The following is a 19,819-nucleotide window of genomic DNA, read 5'->3' on the forward strand; positions in this document are numbered from 1 at the left end:
AGATTCCGGCCAAAACAAGCCCTGGTTCTTGCAGTGAAGAATACCCTAAGTCCCACCGCAAGTCCAAGAGTCCACTCTAGGTTCCATGTCTATCCCTTCCTTAGGAGGCCACGGCCAAAGCCCCGGACATCAGCCCTGGTATTTGTGCACACAGGGGAATAAATAGTCTGGTCCTGCTACACAATCTCAATTATGACTTACACACATCATGACTCTGGATCACAGTTTGCAGGGAGACTCCACGGCAGATCAAAGCATGAAGATACCTCCCAGCCAGAACTATGAGAATCACACACATCAGGAATGTATGGATGAGCCAGCTGCCTTGCCAGAGTGGTCACTCTGGCCCAGTTTCTCCTTCCAAGCAGAAGTCCCATGGACGCACTGCTTCCCACAGACAGGAGAGAACGCCACGGGGTTCCATGAGGCTGGGTATTTTCAGGATGTGCTCACAACTGAGCACAGAAAACAAATTAACAGATAAATCACATCTTGGTAAATGTTTTATTTAAGCTAATGCTACTCCATTTTATCTTCCTTCTGTCTGCTCTGAAAGGGAATGCGGGGTTCGTGGAGATAAAGCTCTCTCCATGCTCTGACAGCTTCCTCACATGGGAAGTCAACGCGATCACAGAGCTGTTCTTAGCTAGGGTTTTCTGTGCTGTGCAAACTGCTCACTCAACACCGAAGTCTTCAACAGAGTTTTCTGTAATCTTCAAAATCCCCAACGTAAAAGCTAAGCCTAAAACCTTTTTTCAGTATAGTTTTCAAATATAGTAATTCTACACGGCAATAAAGAGCTTAAAATACCTCCCTTAGTTCTTTCACAAGACAACAAAGGAAAAACCACAGGAAGGTGCTGGCTCTCCCTAAGCCCCGGCAGTGACAAGCTTCCCACTGCATCCCCAGAACAGTCCCCGGTTAGAAAGAAACTTGAGGAAACAAATGACACTTGAGGAAACACCTTTTTGTTTTCTTTAACCGAAAAGTAACGTGACTTTTAACAACATTAACATTCCTCCTCTTTAGAAATTAAAATAACAAAACATTAACTTCATAGGAGTCAGACAAAGGAGGGGGGAGTCAGGTCATGCTGAAAAGCACACCGAGTAACCAAAAGTGATTAAGTGATCATCTCTTCCTAAGCAAGAAAGAGATCGCTTTTTTGCAGATGTGAGTCCTTTGCCATTCCTTTAAAAGTCAGACAAGAGCATGATAATATTTCATTTTCAAGATATGAGGCCAAGGCCATTGATTTTAAATTTTAAATAAGTAATTACAAGACTGTGGACTACTCTCAGTGGGAAGCATGGGAGTGAGAAGATGCAGTGGCTACTTTGGGACCATGTGAACCCACCAAAGGCAACTTCTGAAAGAAGGGTTCACCTTAATGAGATAGTCAGCCTTGCCAGCCATGTTCCATAGGGCCCCCTCCCAAAACTGCAACACGAAAGATGTTTTCTTTAAACGGCTCCAGATCATATGCCTCCAACACGGGCCGCTGTCCAGATTGAGCTACATGCTGACTAAATGGCCACCTTCTGCATTACCTAAATCAAAGCACACCAGCAAGGTGCTCTGGTACCACAGTGGTCTCACAATGAAAATGCTTGACTACGAACTGGCCAAAGAAGAAACACAGATGTTCTTCCCTCCACCCAAATCCAAGCCTGTCACCCGCATGTGCTAAAGAGTAGCTTTCCACAGAAGAATAAACTTGCTGTACAGTATGATAAGGCAGCTGCTAGACATACGGAGCTAATAAAATTTAATTAAGATTAAAGCAGATTTAAAATTTGGTTAGTCAGTCCCACTAGGCACATTTCAAGTGCGTAATACAGGTAAGCCACTTGATGCCAAGAGTACCACACAGGCAATACTTAAATCATCCCCAAAAGTTCTAGGGGACAGAACTGACGATTAATTTTAGGAGGAGGGGAAATGGATAGAATCTTGACACAACCTGAAACCTACAAATAAGGTTGGTGCTAGTATGTCTTAAAGCAAACTAGAAAATGAAATCTGCACATTATCTATTCTGATCAAAACACCTTGAAGGTCTGGGTTCTGGACAAGATGCCATAGACACACTCTGTCCATCTCTCACAGAATGAAGCTGTAAAACCTAGAAAAAATTAGGGAACAGCAGCTACTGGGGCACTCCTCCGTGTCCTCTGAACTTCATATAACCCAGAACTCATACAAGATCATCAGCATAGACCCGAGAGCTTCTGGAGAAACCTTTTAGTTCCACTTGAGGAGCGTAAAGATGAGTGTATTCTTTCCCACTAAAAGAGCACAGAGAGCACCCCACTTTCTTTTTACATTTTCTTCCTCTCCTTCTTTCTCTGGCACCCCAGCCCCCATGAGGGGTAGAACAGATGGCAACAGATGAACACAGGAACTTCAAACTCGGAGGGAGAAAAACTTAGCTTTGCAATCCCAAGACGTAGTCAAACCCCACTGCTTATTGCTTTCTCTCTCAGTCCTCCAGCCGCTTATCCCCAGACCTGGGTACAGTCAAGGTGACTTTGAGACAGTAAAGGGTAACTAGAGCCCAAGGTTTGGGGCAGACGTGAGAGCTCCAGAGACCTGGAAAGAGCCAGGAAGATGATGGGGAGAAAAAAAAACTAAGGGAAGTGACCCTTCGAAGTTGTTTATTAATTTCTGAAACCACTCATAAAGCTACACATGTGTAGACAAGACCCTAAACAGATGCTGGAAATAGAACAGTAAAACGGAACACCACCCAGGTCCCAGACTGGCCGTACTGTGGCGTGCGTGTGTGACATACCCAACAAGTACTACAAAACTGACACTGGAACCACACACACAGAAGGCTACTCTGACTCTGAGGCCTGAACCCAAACAAATTGACTACCTGCTATCAACAGTCTCCACAAGACTTAAACAATACCCAGAGTCTCATAACCAAAACATAAGACTTAAAATTTCCATGACATAATCCAAAGTTGATCAATGTACAAAGAACCAGGAAAATCTCAAACAACTGATGTCACAGACGTTGGAACTACCTGCCAAAGACTTAAATACAACTATAAAAGAAAAGCACTTTGGAAACTAATAGAAAGATAGACTATCTCAGCATCAAAATATTCATAGAAGACTTTGCAAAAAAAAAAAATTGGGATGTTTACAATGAAAACATCATTCTAAAAGAGAAAAATGTCAATGAATGGGAACCAATAGCAGTGAGGAGATGACAGAGAGGTTTCGACAAAAATTACAGAAGCTGAACAAAAGAAAAATGTTGAAAAAATGAACAGACCATCAAAACCCAGTGGAACAAATAAAATGGTTTGACACAGATTCATATCATCAGAATCCCAAAAGGAGAAAGAACACGAACGAAGAAACAATAGGTACAAACTTCCTAAATATGGCCCCAAAAAAGTAGACCCACAAAATAAACAAATTCAGTGGATCCCTAAAAAGATAAACCCAAAGACATTTCATCCAAATACATACTAATCAAATACTAAAAACTAAACATAAAGAAAAAAATCTGAAAAATAATCAAAGAAAAACAACAAATGTTTTATAGAGGAAAAACTATCTTAATGACTGGAGATTAAAAACAATAGAGGCCAGAAGGATGTGGACAGAACATTTACACTGCTCAAAGAAACATTTTATCAACCAGGACTTCTATACCCAGGGCAAACATCCCTAAAGAATGAAGATGACCGGGCGGCGCCTGTGGCTCAGTCGGTAAGGCACCGGTCCCATATACCGAGGGTGGCGGGTTCAAACCCAGCCCCGGCTGAACTGCAACCAAAAAATAGCCGGGCGTTGTGGCGGGCGCCTGTAGTCCCAGCTACTCGGGAGGCTGAGGCAAGAGAATCGCTTAAGCCCAGGAGTTGGAGGTTGCTGTGAGCTGTGATGCCACGGCACTCTACCAAGGGCGATAAAGTGAGACTCTGTCTCTACAAAAAAAAAAAAAAAAAAAAAAAAAAGAATGAAGATGACCTTCTCAAATGAAGAAAAACTGAGAGACCTCACTGTCAGCAGATTTGCCGTGAAAGAATTGCTTAAGGAAGTGCTTCAGACAGAAGGGAAATAATACCAGGAAGAGAACTTGGATCATCAGAAATAAAATTAGAAGAACAAAAATGATAAACTGGAACTCTCATACATTGCTATTGGGAACACATTCTGGGAAACAGTTTGGTGGTTTCTTGTAAAGTTTAACATACACTGACATAGCCGGCAATCCCATTCCTAGGTATTTACCACGGGGAAATGAACAATTAAGATCTCACAAAAACCTGCCCACGAATATCAAAGCTGGTCAAAACTAGAAATCATCTAAATGCCCTTGAACAGGTGAATGGATAAGCAAACTGTGGCACATCCATGCAATGGAATATTGCTCGGCAATTAAAGGGAATGAACTACTAATACCTTCAACAACTCAGATGAATAGCTAAAGTATTGTACTAAGTGTAAGGGGGGGGTGGTGTGGAATTAGCTCAGAAGGTTAAATACTACATAATTCCACTACATGATAATTTTGAAAAGGCAAAACCGTAGGGACAGAACACAGATGAATGGTCATCAAGACGCACGAGTCGGGGAGAGGCAACTGCAGAAGGCACCAGTGGGAAGTTCTGGGGGATATTTGAACAGTTCTATGTCCTGATTTTGGTGGCAGTTACACAAATGTACACCTATACCTGTGTGCAAATTTGTAGAATTGTATATCTACAATATATTTTACTATATTAACTTAAAAACTAAAATTAAAGAAAGTCTTTCTTGGGAATTTTTTTAAGAAGAAAAAGAACTAAGCATTCACAAAAGTTACCTAGTCGAGTATCCTGTGACTATTTTTGTGTCTGTTCCCATAAGATACTGGGAAACAGCAAACTGTGGCTCATGGGCCAAACATGACCCACCACCTGTTCCAAGCACCAAGAATGGCTTTCACGTTTTTAAACAGTTGAAAACAACATCAAAAAAAAAAGATTTCATAGCATGTGAAAATTCTGTGTCCACAAGAAAGCTTTAATAGGACATATCAGGTACATATGCTATCTACCTGTTTTCACACAATAAAGGCAGAGCCACAAAACCTGACATATTTATTATCTGATCCTTTTATAAGGAGAGCGTTGCGCAGGGTGCGGTGGCTTCTGCCTATCATCCTAGCACTCTGGGAAGCTGAGGCAGAAGGATCCCTTAAGCTCAGGTGTTCAAGACCAGCCTGAGCAAGAGCAAGACCCCATCTCTACTAAACCAGAAAAATGAACCAGGCATGGTGGGTGCCTGCAGTCCCAGCTGCGCAGGAGGCTGAGGCAGGAGGACTGCTTGAGCCCAGGAGTTTGAGGTTGCTGTGAGATAAGCTGAGGCACTCTAGGCTGGGCAATAGACTGAGACTCGGTCTCAAAAAAAGGAAAGAAAGACAGGGAAGGAAGGGGGGAAAGGAAGGGAAAGGAGGGAGGGAGGGAGGAAGGAAGGAAGGAAGGAAAGAAGGAAAACTTTGCCAATCCCCAGTCTAAATCATTACTTGGATAACTTAGTCATTAAATAGAAAAAATGTTTTTCTTTATTGATCCAACTGGCCAAAGAGTAGAACTCCATAATCTGCCTAAAGCCTGTATTTTAAAGCCAAGTAAATTCACTTGGCACAGCACAGAAAAGGCAGAGTACACAGGCCACCAGAAGTCGGCTCCTGTTGGCAGGGCAAGGATACCCAGACCTGCTCAGTGATGGCAACGTCCCCTAGAAGGGCCTGAAATGCAACGGCTTCCACCACATTAAAAAGAAAAACAAATTTCTATTTCACCATTCACTTCTTTTCATGGCTCTACTTATGAACATCATTAGCCTTCAATTCCTTAACACATATATCCCCTATCACTGTTTTAAAAGAATGAAACACTTCAATGCTGCTGAAAGCAATTCAGGGTCAGAAGGGCTTTTTTAATATTGAAAAAAATATTAAATTCTGAAAATGCAGGTGTCAAAAGAAAAAAAGATCCTCATATTTCAATAAATCTGACTCCACTGTTTCATGCAGCCTGTAAATGGTCCAAGCCGCAGTTACAGCCCTGATTCATCTAGTATACAGAATATTTTTATACACTGGGGGAAAATATTTATTCAAGCGACACTCACTTGGTCCAGAAAACCTGACAAGTGATCATCCTTTAACTTCTGGAATGCTACTAGCAGAGTTCACAGTAAGTAAAAACATAATTGCAAAGAACTATCCAGACCCACATTAAAAAGAGTATTGTTCTACAGATCAATCCAATCACTCCCAAAGCGGCACCTTCCAGGGTTTATTTAGCACAGCCCACAAAGAAAGTGTCCACTGTCTTCTCTAGAGCTGAGCAGGGCAGCTTCAGGTGGTCTGTCCCACACCATCCCTCGAAACTTTAATGTGCAGCCCTTCCCTGCTGTCCTTTCTCCAACGTGGCCGGTTTCCCGGTTTACACACCAGTCCCCCTCCATGTACCGAGCAGACATCTGCTGTACAGTGGCTCTGAGCCTTTGTCTTTCTATGTCTTTGACTCTCACTTTCTCCTGCTCTTCCTCACCTTCCATCGGTTGCCGATTGAGGTAGTTAGTGCATCACAGAGAGTGCTGGATAAAAAGTGGCAGAATGAAGGAATCACCCTGCACCCTGGAAGTATGTGTTCACGTGCTCCAACAACACAAATGTGTATACTCCTATTACAAAGCACCTTCACAGTCAACTTGATGTCAAAATCTATAATAGGTTGTATTTTTCAAAGAAACCTGCAACAATACCTTCCATCTTGCCCGTTCTTCCCAAAGGCATCCCTACCTCCCCTGGCAAGATCTGGGGTCTGTTTCCCCACCTTCCTGAATCAGGGTGGAGTGTGATGCTTTGAGCCACAGAATATAAAGGAAGTGACGGTGTGTGCCAGTTATGCATGAAGGCTGTAACTGGCCAGACTCTACTTTCTGCCTTTAAAACACCTACTTTCTTAAGAGTCCTTCTTGGAACCCAGTCACCATACTATGGGAAGGCCAAGCCACATGCAGAGGTCACAAACAGCTTCTCGGGTTAAGGGACTCCTTCCGCACCCAGCCCAGCACCACCAGCGGTGTCCGAGCACAGCTTGGACACCTGGGGTGCTGGGCATAAATCTCAGGAAGTAGGCCCACATAGACCCACAGGCCCACAGCCTTTACTGACTGCGGCCCCAGCTGACATCTTACCAGAGCTACACAGGGAACCCCAAGCAAGACCCCATCACCCACAGAACTGTGAGGCATTGTTGTTATACGCCTCCCAGTTGTGGAATAGGGTTTTGTTATATAGCAACATATGACAAAAACAGATCTGCAGAGGAATTTCATTTTCTCCATAAGTAATTCTAAATAAAGAATTTTGCATTATTTATTCACCCCTATTTGCCTTTTTTTCTCTTTCTAGAAAACAGCATAAAAGGGATCCCTCACCTCTGGTACAAACTACGTGCACAGCACACAGAAAGTTTTTTGACTGTGGTCCCTCATACCAATATGTCTGCAGTTACCAGCTCATGTTCGTCCTAGGATCCACCTTATCATTTTAATTATGAATAACGATACCTCCTGGGATAAGCCAATGATCTTCCTTACAAATGTCCATGAGCCCCAAGATTTCCAAAGCATCCAATGACTATTCCTCACGTTCCTGCCAAGCCTTGACGAAAAACCAGGCAGTATTTACACCACATAGCCTGAATCAGCTCTATTTTTGTTAGCACAGATTTTTGAAAAGTTACTAGTAAGTTAATCCTTCTTTTACCCCAGTACTGCTCAGCTCCTACTGTGGGGCCCATGTGTTTAAAGGCCGATGTATAAAGTGTTCCTTATACAACACATTGCTTATGAGGCAGCTCTGTTGACTGCCAAAATAAGGCCATGCATTTGATTATATAACCCCAGAGGCTGGGCTAGAAATACAGAAATATGCAGAATAAGAACTCCCTTTAGCAGGCCTTCAGTGTGAAGAAGCAGGAAGGCATGGCTCACAGCCAAAGTAACAGCACACTGCAGGGGACGGAGAGGGACCTGGATGCTGTGGTCTTTCACCCACTGAGAAGAAGCAAAGACACCCGGGGTGCTGGGCATAAATCTCAGGAAGTAGGCCCACAAGCCAAACGTCCCTTGGACCACAGCATGACTCATATTTTTGACTCTGTAAAAGAACCTAAGTACAGTTTCTTTGAACTTCTTAGAAGTTCTTGGAGACTCGAAACTATTTAAGGTTACCATCCTCATCATCTTTGTTTCAACTCTGACAGCTATGGGCTAAGGCTTGCTCTCCCCAGTAGCCCCCCGCCCCTCGGGTCAGATCTGTCCCCTCTGGATGAAACTGAGAAGGGCACGAAGAAAGGGGCTACAAGGTGGAGTGGGAGGAAAACCTGGCCTGCTGAACCAGGAAGTCTGCAGGGCTCCTAAGAATGTGGGTATGAAGTAACCTAGGTAACCAATCACCAATAGGAAAGGGCAATACTGTCTGGAGGGGCAGAGAGGCCAATGAAAGACTGGCAACCAATTTCTTTCTTTTTTTTTTTTTTTTGCAGAGACAGAGTCTCACTTTATGGCCCTGGGTAGAGTGCCGTGGCGTCACACGGCTCACAGCAACCTCCAACTCCTGGGCTTAAGCGATTCTCCTGACTCTGCCTCCCAAGTAGCTGGGACTACAGGCGCCCGCCACAACGCCCAGCTATTTTTTTTTTTTTGGTTGCAGTTCAGCCGGGGCCGGGTTTGAACTCACCACCCTCGGTATATGGGGCCGGCGCCTTACCAACTGAGCCACAGGCGCCGCCCTGGCAACCAATTTCAAATAATATTCAGACTGCTGAAGACCTTTACATCTCACCTCTCTCACTTGCTCTTTGTTCTCTTTGTTCTTCCTAAATAAAATCTATTACCCTGAAACTTGTGTGGATGACTTTTACTTTCTGTGCACCTGGCCAGTGTAGCTCCAGTTTTATTTTCAGTTTCTACTCACTTTTGCTTTCACTTACCACCACGCCCCTGTTGATCTTTCTAGCTCAGCTGAGTAATCGAACCTGGTCAAATGGGTTCGGGGAATCGAGACCCCCCCAGCCTCCAATAGAAACAGCATCCAAGTTGGTTTTTATCCCCACTGGCTGTTTTACACGTGTGTACAACTGCACCTCAACTTGCTACTATCTGTGTGTCTCTGACCTATCTCCCTTGTCTGCTACAAGACTCTCTCTCTGGCAAAGGCCTTAAACAGCTACCAAAAGGATCACAGGGTGCAATGTGGCCCTCTTTGCTGCCATACCACAGACAGATGATGTGCGTGTGACCCAGACAGGCAGATGTGCACAGGCCCTCCGTGAGGACGGCACAGACAGCAGCCCAGACAGCTCTGTGGTTCATCAAGGGCCCAGGAGGCGAACCCCCAGAGTCCAAAGCCACGTTCCTCACACAGAGTCTTCCAAACAGATGCCTTCAAGGGAACTTTTTCCTCCCCTGAAAATTCAGGCAGTAAATTACCTTTGACAAATTAACTTTCACTTCTTAGAAATAAATCGTAAAAGGAAAGCACCAAGAGAGCACTTGAAAGGCCGCCCGTCCTGGTCCTGCTGAGTTGGTAAGGGGAGTTGGGCTTCTTTTGCTTCCACGAAGACTTACAGCCTGTAATTTGGTCTCTGCCCACAGAAAATCAAGTTGGGGCTTGAGAAGATGATGGCAGCCACCTGGAGGCGCTGACGAAGCCTCCCTCCCAGACAGGGCCTCAAGGGGTCAGCCCACTTAGGCTCAGGACCTCAGGACAGGAAAGAGAGAAAAGACTCCTCACTCCACTGGTGTGTGAGGCCCAACCTGCTTCAGAGCAGGATCATCACAGCAAAAGGTGCTTTGTCACTTCACTCTGCCCCATCCACCCCCAGCCTGAGTGTGCCAGCTGCACTCCCTGCAGTTTTGTGATAAACATTATTTAATATGCAATATTTATAAGGAAATATAACTGTAAAAAAAAGTTATATTTAAGAAAACTGAGGCCTCAGAGACAGAAGCAACTCAGAGAAGGAAGTGACTTGAGAGCACAGCCACCACCGTGGGCCTCCTTAACAAGCCTAAGAGTGAGATGACCCCAGAGGAGCTACAGAAGCAGGAGGAAGAATTTAACACTGGTCCACTCTCCGTGCTCACACAATCAGTCAAGAACAACACTCAAGTGCTTATTAATTGCTGCAATAACAAGAAACTCCTGGGCCAGGTGAAAGCCTTTGATAGACACTGCAACATGGTGCTGGAGAATGTGAAGGAGATGCGGACGGAGGTCCCCAAAAGTGGCAAGGGTAAGAAGAAGTCTAAGCCAGTCAACGAAGATCGGGGCTACATCTCCAAGATGTTCCTGCATGGAGACTCGGTCACTGTGGTCCTGCGGAACCCACTTATTGCTGGCAAATAGGGCCCTCTTCCCCGCTAACAGCTTGCTCCCCAGTCCTGTGAAGGCCTGCTCTTTGTGATGGGAATAATAAAGCCCTGTGGGTTTTTAAAAAAAAAAAAAAAAGAAAGAAAGAAAGAAAACTGAGGCACAGCGCCTGTGGCTCAAGAGGCTAAGGCAACATCCACATACACCTGAGCTGGCGGGTTGGAATCCAGCCAGGGCCCGCCAAACGACAATGACGGCTGCAACCAAAAAAAAATAGCCAGGCATTGTGGCGGGCACCTGTAGTCCCAGCTACTTGGGAGGCAGAGTCAGGAGAATCGCTTGAGCCCAGGAGTTGGAGGTTGCTGTGAGCTGTGATCCCACAGCACTCTACCCAGGGCGATGGCTTGAGACTCTGTCTCAAAAAAAAAAAAAAGAAAACTGAGGGGCGGCACCTGTGGCTGTTGGGTAGGATGCTGGCCCCATATACCCAGGGTGGTGGGTTTGAACCCAGCCCCAGCCAAACTGCAATAAAAAATAGCCGGGCATGGTGACATGCACCGGTGGTCCCAGATACTCGGAAGGCTGAGGCAAGAGAATCACCTAAGCCTAGGAACTGGAGGTTGCTGTGAGCTGGGATACTACAGCACTCTACTGAGGGCAACAAAGTGAGACTCTGTCTCAAAAAAAAAGGAAGGAAAGGGAAAGGAAACTGAGAAACCAAAACTGAAACCCCTGGGAACTCATCCCAGCAGACCTCCACCAAGAAACCTGGGCCTACAACAAAAGATTGGTAGTTAATGGACATTAAGTTGACTAAAATTTCTAATGTATGGATGTCGCATTTTATGACTTTTCTCCAACTTTAGAAGACATTTTTTTTGTGTGTGTGTGTAGAGACAGAGTCTCACTGTACCGCCCTCCGGTACAGTGCCGTGGTGTCACACGGCTCACAGCAACCTCTAACTCTTGGGCTTACGCGATTCTCTTGCCTCAGCCTCCCGAGCAGCTGGGACTACAGGCGCCCACCACAATGCCCAGCTATTTTTTTGTTGCAGTTTGGCCGGGGCTGGGTTTGAACCCTCCACCCTCGGCATATGGGGCCAGCACCCTACTCACTGAGCCACAGGCACTGACCAACTCCTAGTCCTAAGAGCAAAGTGAGCAGACTTCTACTAAAATTTTAATACATAATTCTATGGACAAAATGCCTAAAGATATTTTGTAACACTGTCAGTAACAATTTTGAAAGGACAAACATCTAACTAAATCAAAAGTAATAAATATCCGGCCAGAGGGAGCGGATGTAGAAATGCCAGTATTTCTCCGAACCCATTTGACAAAGCTGTAGAAATGAGATGCCTTTAAAAGAATTTCCAAGTGCCCTAAAGGAACTAAATGCTCGATTTTCATATTTGAAGAGCCAGCAGAAAGTAGGAAAAAGTCTACTGAAGTACTCCTCAAATTATTATAACTACCAGTGAAAAATGCTAGATTGGCCATGTGCTTTCTCTTTTTTCCTTTCTAAAAGTCCCGCAAAATGATAGGAATGACATAAAATAAGGATTAAACCCATAACCACATAGAGAACAAGAAAAAGGTCATAAGAGGTGAGAGAGTTCCGCAAATTTATAGAAGAAGGCAAGTCAACGGACAGATGGCCCCCAGCAAGGGACCTAGCAAACAGAGGGTCTAGGGGACACAAGTCAGAGGCAAAGCAACACAAAGGGGGTCCCAGTGGCCAGCCCAGGGCAGCAAGACTCAGAATCTAGAAATACTAGTTCATCTACTAGAGAGCAGGGTGGGGTGAAAAAAGTTTTGATTAATTGTGAATCTATAGATGGACATGTAAAAACCCCACAGATCAACTCCTATCCCAGCAGCTGAGCCTGGCACTCCGGTAATTTCTTACCCTTCTCCCATACCCTACAGGAAGACAAGCAGATGGATACATTTAAAAGTCAAATGAAAGTGACCACCTCAGAACAGACTTGTACATGTTGGCAACCAGGGCCCCAGTGCCACGGTCACCCCCTCACTGAGCCTGCAGCGAAGCCTCCTTCCACACAGGCAGGCTCCCGAGGTGTGTACTGCCGCTTTAACCAAGAGTCAACCGAGAACCGCCAGGTGGCTCAGAAAGCCCCCCAGGTGAAAAAGTGGTGCCAGGATAAGAAACAAGCCACTCCAGGAGAACTAAGGGCAATTCAGAAGACAAAGAAAGTTAAATCTTTGGAGACATTTAGAGAAGGTATTGTTAAAATCTGATGAAACTGCAGTGAAAAATGACTAGAGAAGAAAGTACTAAATATTCAAATAGGATGCCAACATTAAAAGGAAAGTCCACCATGAAGCCTACGTTGAACAGTTTGATGAGAATATTTCAGACTGTATATGAAACCAGCACATTGTACCCCTTGATTGCGCTAATGTACACAGCTATGATTTAACAATAAAAAAAATTAAAAATTAAAAAAAAGGAAAGTCCAATTATAAAACTGAAAGATAAAGTTGAAATCGCATGGCAAGGAGAGCAAAACAAGAAAGAGGAACTTCATAAAAAAAAAAAAAGAAGAAGAAGAAAGAAACTTCAGGAAGAACAGGAAAAATGGAGGGGTAGGTATCTTTAAAAGGATACAGAGAACAGCCTCAAGCTCAAAGACACCAGTGTCCATATTATCCCAAAGCGGCAGATGCCAGAGTGGTGTGGCAGGACAGGAACACACATGCACTATTGGTGGGTCTGCAAACTGGTACGGCTTCTACGGAAAGCACTCCAGAGAGTCCTCAAAGAATCAGAAATAGACCTTCCATCTGATCCCACTACTAGGTATGTACCCAAAAGGAAAAAAGATATTTTGCCATAAGGACATTTACACTCAAATGTTTACAGCTGCTCAATTCACAATCGTAAATATGTAGAAACAACCCAAGTGCTCTTCAATACATGAGTAGATTGATAAATTGTGGTATATGTATACTATGGAACACTAGGCATCCATTAAACAAATGGTGATCTAGTATCTTTTGTAACAACCTGGATGGAACTGGAAACCACTCTCCTAAGAGAAGTATGGCAAGAATGGAAACAAACACCACATGTGCTCTATACTAAATTGAACTAATGGACCAACACCTATATGCTCATAGGGAAGCAAAACTCAATAAAATTCAAGGGAGAGAAGGAAATGGGTAAGTCCCCACCCAATGGGTACCCTGCAGGGGTATACTGTACACTGTCTGGGTGAAGCACACCTATTTACTTTGACTTTAACCTTACCAAAGGAAACTATGAAACCAAAAGCTATGAATCCCCCTAACAACTTGAACTTTTTTTAAAAAAAGGTTGTCTATAGTAAGAGCCAAGCCAGCACTCGGAGCAACACACCAAAGTATAAGTACCTTTAAGCACCATTATGATATTTCAGAATGCCAAGGATAAACAGAAGATCCCAAAACTTCTCCAAGCAAAAGCAAGTTGCAGAAAAGAAATACAGCCTCACGTGGGGGTGGGGCTCTCAGAAGGCCACACAGAGTGCTCAGTGACTATGGGTGACATCCCAAAGAAGAGAGCGTCCAGCGGAGAATGACATCCAGCCAAACTATTGAGCATGGGCATGTGGGACCTGCAAGTACTCAGAAAATTTGCCCTTTAGACACCACTTCTTGGGGCACTTCTCCCCTTCCAGTATCCCCCTGCACTCTGCTCTCAGCCTCCGTCACCACACACTGAAGGTTGCACCCACACTTCCTGAAGGAAGGAGAAGACCAGGGAGTTCCAGGGAGGCTTCAGACCTGACCATCATAGGGTATCTGCCTGTCTCTACATCATGTGCTTGCCCTAAGAGGGTGGGGGCAGAAAGACAAAAAAATGACCTCCCAGGGTGAGAGAGGGGTTCTAAGACCAGAGAAGGATAAAGAAGATACCCTAGTAAGGCTGGGTGTAGTGGTGTGAGCCCGTAATCCTAGCACTCTAGGAGGCCGAAAGGGGTGGATCGCCTAAGCTCATGAGTTCGAGACCAGCCTGAGCCACAGCGAGACCCTATCTCTAGAAAGAGCTGGGTGTTGTAGAGGATGCCTGTAGTCCCAGCTACTTGGGAGGCTCAGACAAGGGAACCACTGCAGCCCAAGAGTTTGAAGTTGCTGTGAGCTATGATGCCATGGCACTCTACCCAGGGCAACAAAGTGAGACTCTGTCTCAAAAAAAAAAAAAGATACCTAGTAAGTAAAAATTAATCACCTAAAGGTGCCTGAATAACTGGATTTTTAGGAAGCATATTAAGTGTTGATAGATGACACTATCCTGTCACTTCTAAGACTCAATCCTTGCTCAGTCTCTAACAATTCTGAAGAACTCAGAGCTGGAGCTCGTTGGACACCAGTTTTTCCTGTTGTTATCTGTTGACACACTAAATAATACTGAGGCAAGTCACTTCATCTCCCAGGTTTAGATTTATGCTAAAACAGAAGGAAGGGCCACAACACAGTAACACCTGCTCCCAACCTCCATGGGAGGGTGTCAGGCTAATAATTACATTGCATTTGCAAACTGTTGCAGAGTTCCCTCAAAAGACAAAGGCTATAAATAACTCAAGGTATTATCCCCAAAGATAATCAATTATTTTCTCATCAAAAGGAGCCTAACAAAGGAAGGCTTTAAGGCTGAGGACCCCATAATTTTTGTTAGCTTTTAGCCCTAATGAAATCTCCAGTGTTTCCAATTTCACAGGGCCCCAGTACCAGTTCTGGCTTCCTCCAACAAATGGATTATTTATGGCAACTGATAAATCTTTTTATTGCTAGAAAAAGTACCAGAGTAGCACTTTAATGAATCTTTATTCATTAAACTCATTTATTCTACAGGCTAGTGTGTGGTGGTGGAGGTGGGGGAGGGAGGTTGCTGTGAGCTATGGCCCTTGTGGCCCTTGTTCTCCACCTGGAGAGGGTGACTTGCCTCTCTTGCTCAGAGACTGAGGCCATGTCCTCTTCTGCAAAGCTTTCTTGGCCTTACCTGGCAGAAGGAGGTGTTTTTTTTATCTAGGTCCTCACATGAAATACTGCATTCATATTTCTGTATTCACCTGATAGCATCTCCCAAACTGAACAACTATTCACTTGTTGGCCTCCTCCTTTAATATAAAAGGTAACATCCCTAAGGACAGAGTCTGGGCGCATTCACCATCAGCACTCCCAGAAGCTCCCCATCACACAGACAAGCACTCAGATGGGTCTAAAGGAGGCAAATTACCTCTTTGTGATGCCTTTCCAAGGCCTAAGCCAAGACATGGTATGTCATTCTCTAAGAAGCACACACAGTGGAAAGGGCCTTTACTCTTCATAGATCAAAATTAAAACCCAAACATACCACCAGAATTCTTTCTTACAAGAAAACTGCACTTTTTTTACAAAGACAAATTAAAAAGAAAGGCATCCCCAAAGACCATGAAAACTGATCAAACACAAGAAAAGGAACTCTCAATCAGTGGTGTCACCAACCAATAGGACCCAGGCTCTATTTTTAGGAGAAGGCATCCAGAATCCCAGCACTCTGGGTCACTGCCACACCAGGGGACCTCAGTAGGGACCAGAACAGCAGGGAGAATGACAGTGTCCTTCTAAACCTCACAAAGGACAAGCAAGAAAAGAATGCTGACCCTATGTTCTCTTCTTCATTTTTTTCAAAGTTCTAATTATGTTCTGAACAGGGAAAATATGTGTATATGTATACACACACACATATACATACCTACGTGTGTATATCCACCTCAAATTAAAAAATAACACAACAGTTAAGAGTAAGGCGGGTGGCGCCTGTAGCTCAAGGAGTAGGGCACCGGTCCCATATGCCGGAGTTGGCGGGTTCTAACCCAGCCCAGGCCAAAAACCACACACACACAAAAAAAAAAAAAGAGTGAGGCTTTCTTCCGTGTTTGTCTTCCACTACTCACATTTCCCCCAATAATGACTTCAGGTTCCTTTATTTATTAATATTTTAAGGGCAGAGGACAGAGTCTCACTCAGTCACTCTGGGTAGAATGCCATAACATCATAGCTCATAGCAATTTCAAGCCCCTGAACTCAAGTGTTCCTCCTGCCTCAGCCTCCCAAGCAGCTCAGAGTACAGGCACCCACCACAACATCCAGCTAATTTATTTATTTATTTATTTATTTATTTATTCATTTATTTTTGAGACAGAGTCTCACTTTGTTGCCCTGGGTAGAGTGCTGTGGCATCACAGCTCACAGCAAACTCACACTCTTGGGCTTAAGCGACTCTCTTACCTCAGCCTCCATTGTAGCTAGGACTTCAGGCACCCACCACAACACCCGGCTATTTTTTTGTTGTAGTTGTCATTGTTGTCTACCAGGCCTGGGCTGGGTTCAAACTCTCAGCCCCGGTGTATGTGGCCAGCACCCTAACCACTGAGCTGTGGGTGCCGAGCCATAATTTTTCTATTATTGGTAGAGATGGGATCTCACTCTTGGGTCAGGCTGATTTCAAACTCCTGAGCACAAACAATCTACCCACCTCCGCCTCCCAGAGTGCTAGGACTACAGGCATAAGCCACTGTGCCTCCCTGATGTCACTTTTTAAAAATAATCTGCAAGCCCTTGAACACTTTGCTGTACTGTCATGCTTTGATACAGGGGTCTAGGCAGTTGATAAGCAGGGCCTTGGCAGAGCCCACTTCTGCCTCCTGTACCTTAAGTCATGCAACATAGGGGTGTGCCCACCAGAAAGCAAATCCCAGGAAAAGTCCAGGTTCTGGGCAACTCTGGGCCCAAGTGTCTAGGTGGAGACCTTGCCATGCACACAAGAAGTCCTGTTAACTTAGATGAGAATTACAGAAAGTCTACTTCCAACCCCCCACATTCCCTTCCCACAGTATTTTTGCCTCTGTTTGTACTCACTCTTTCTGAGAAGATTCTTAGGAACACTAAGGAGGTCAATACTAAGTTTTTCATCATAGCTGTCAGCCAGGCAGAATGTTAATACCATAAAATGCACAGTCAGTACTTGTCATGGGCTGAGCTGTGTCCCAAAATTAGGAAGCTGCTGGGGTGCCTCCTGGCCTAATGGTTAAAATCATGTTGAAGTCCTAACTGCTAGTACCTTAAAGAGTGTAAGGGCCTTTGGAGGTCGGGCCTTTGAAGAAGTAATCAAGTTAAAACGAAATCATAAAGGTGGGCCTTCATCTAATCTGACAATGTCCTTATAAGAAGAGAAAATTAGAATGCAGATACACAAAGAAGAATGACCACAAGAAGGGACACAGGGAGAGGATGCCGTCTACAAGCCAAGGAGAAAGGCCTCGGAAGAAACCACCTCTGCTGCACCTTCATCTCAGACTTCCAGCCTCCAGTGCTGTGAGTCAAGCGTTTCTGCTGTTCAAGGACACCCAGTGTGCGGTACTGTGTCACAGCAGCCCTAGCGGGCTAATACAGTTGTAAATATAGTTAATGTTTGTAGGAGCAGCAGTAATGCAGATACTGCCCAGAGGTAACAGCAGGATTATCATCCCCTAAATAAGACAGGGGCCCCGAGTCCATACTCATATAAATCAACAATCAAAGTGAGCGTGTGATGAGGAACGGGATGCTTTCTAAGTACCTCACCACCAAATACCAAATACAAATTAATATCACAAAGGGAAAGCCTACAAGACACCCCACTCCCCGCCCCCGGGGGTGAATCTCACTAGACAGGAGACAAAGTAAACTCAGATGCCACCACTAGGAGCACTGAAAGGGCACAGAGGACGTCACTTTTACTGAGGGCCTGCCAAATATGCAGAGTCTGGGAAACACAAAATCCTCCTATGAAGTAATGGGGCGGCACCTTTCCCAAGTGTCAAGGTCGTACAGGTCAAGACCTTGGAGTTCCAGACTGGAACAGATGACAGTGGCCTGATGCTAGATGCCTCAGGTGGCCCTGAGCTGGATCCCTTTGCACAGAGGACATCATCACAGGGACCCTTGCTGAAACTGCCCTGATTGGGGTCTGATGAAGACCAAGGCTGATTTTCTGAGTTTCATGACAATTGTATTAGGATTATGCACGAGACTACCCTTGTTTATAAGAAATACACAGTAAAGCATAAGGTGAGTTGATAGGTATCCTGTCAGCTGCTTACTTTCAGATAGTTCAGGGGAGGGGGAATTTTTATGCACTTTAGTTGCAACTTTCTTTCCGATCTGAACTTCATAAATATAATTGGAAAAATTTAAATACCCAAAATAATGGAGACTAGAAGCCATGACTCACACCTATAATCTTAACACTTTGGGAGGCCGAGTTCAAGGAAGTATCATTTGAGAGTGATCTCAGTGGTCTCATGAGTTGGAGACCAGACCGGGTAACAGAGCAAGACCCTATCTCTTCAGAAAATCCAAAACTTAGCTAGACATAGTGGCACATGACTGTAGTCCCAGCTACTCACAGGGTGAGGCAGGACAATCACTTGAGCCCAGGAGCCAAAGACTGCAATGAGCTACGATTCAGCCACTGCACTCTATCTCAGGTGACTGAGAGAGACCTTGCCAAAAAATAAAAGAAAAATAAGAATGGAATGTCTGCATGTTTGATCTGTTACAAGAAATGGTATTTGACCAGATAATACGCAACCATTAAAACTAATGGCTACACTGAGCTTATCCCAGTCATCTGCAGTCCTAGCTACTAGGGAGGCTGAAAGAGGATTGCTTGAGCCCAGGAGTTTGAGGTTGCCATGAGCTAGGCTGAGGCCACCACACTCTAGCCCAGGTAAAAGAGTGTGTCTCCAAAAAAAAAAAATCTGTAAAAAGACTATACAGGCAACAAGAAGTGAATGAAGAGACTATGAAAGGAGGAAATGCCAAGGAAAGGTGTTAAGAGATCCTATTTCTGAAGAGGAGGCTGAAGAAAGTTCTGCCAGGGCGGACAAGAGGGCACCAGCATGTGTCCACCCAGATGGGCAAAGTGAGCAGAGGGGCCAGCCACACAGGAGCCTCCCTCCTTGCCATTCCCAGGAAGACCCAACAGCAAGGAGGGTTTGTTTCCAGCCCATTCAACCCCAGATGAGAATGCAGAACTGACCCCTTCATCCACAGAACTAGCCCATGACCAACACAACCACACCCCAAGGCAATGAAAATGCTCAGTGGAAAAAGGAAGACTGCCAAAGAACATATAACACATTCCACTTACAAAAAGGTCAAAAACAGGCAAAGCTAAAGATGTGCTGTTCCGGGATTGTTACGGGCTGAACTGTGCTCCTCCAAAAGTCATACGCTGCAGTCCTCACCTCCACACTCACTCCTCATCATGTGAGTATATTTGGGGAAAGGGTCTTATAAGCAACAATTAAGTTAAAATGAAATGACATGGGTGGAATCTGATCCAGCATGACTGGTGTCCTTCTTTTTTATTATTATTAAATCACAGCT

At 44.7% G+C, this 19,819-nt stretch overlaps 2 protein-coding genes across 4 annotated transcripts in view; one reads left to right on the top strand and one right to left on the bottom strand.

Moving 5' to 3' along the window:
* Positions 1-19,819, bottom strand: part of ROR2 (receptor tyrosine kinase like orphan receptor 2) — a 212,502-nt gene that overhangs the window by 126,025 nt on the left and 66,658 nt on the right. The window lies entirely within an intron of this gene.
* LOC128576961 (small nuclear ribonucleoprotein Sm D2-like) lies at positions 10,085-10,435 on the top strand. Its single transcript, XM_053579060.1, has one exon. The coding sequence runs from the start codon at positions 10,109-10,111 to the stop codon at positions 10,433-10,435; it is 327 nt and encodes a 108-aa protein (XP_053435035.1). The 5' UTR covers positions 10,085-10,108.

The sequence above is a fragment of the Nycticebus coucang genome, chromosome 2 (assembly GCF_027406575.1).
Source record: "Nycticebus coucang isolate mNycCou1 chromosome 2, mNycCou1.pri, whole genome shotgun sequence".
NCBI classification, from domain to species: domain Eukaryota; kingdom Metazoa; phylum Chordata; class Mammalia; order Primates; family Lorisidae; genus Nycticebus; species Nycticebus coucang.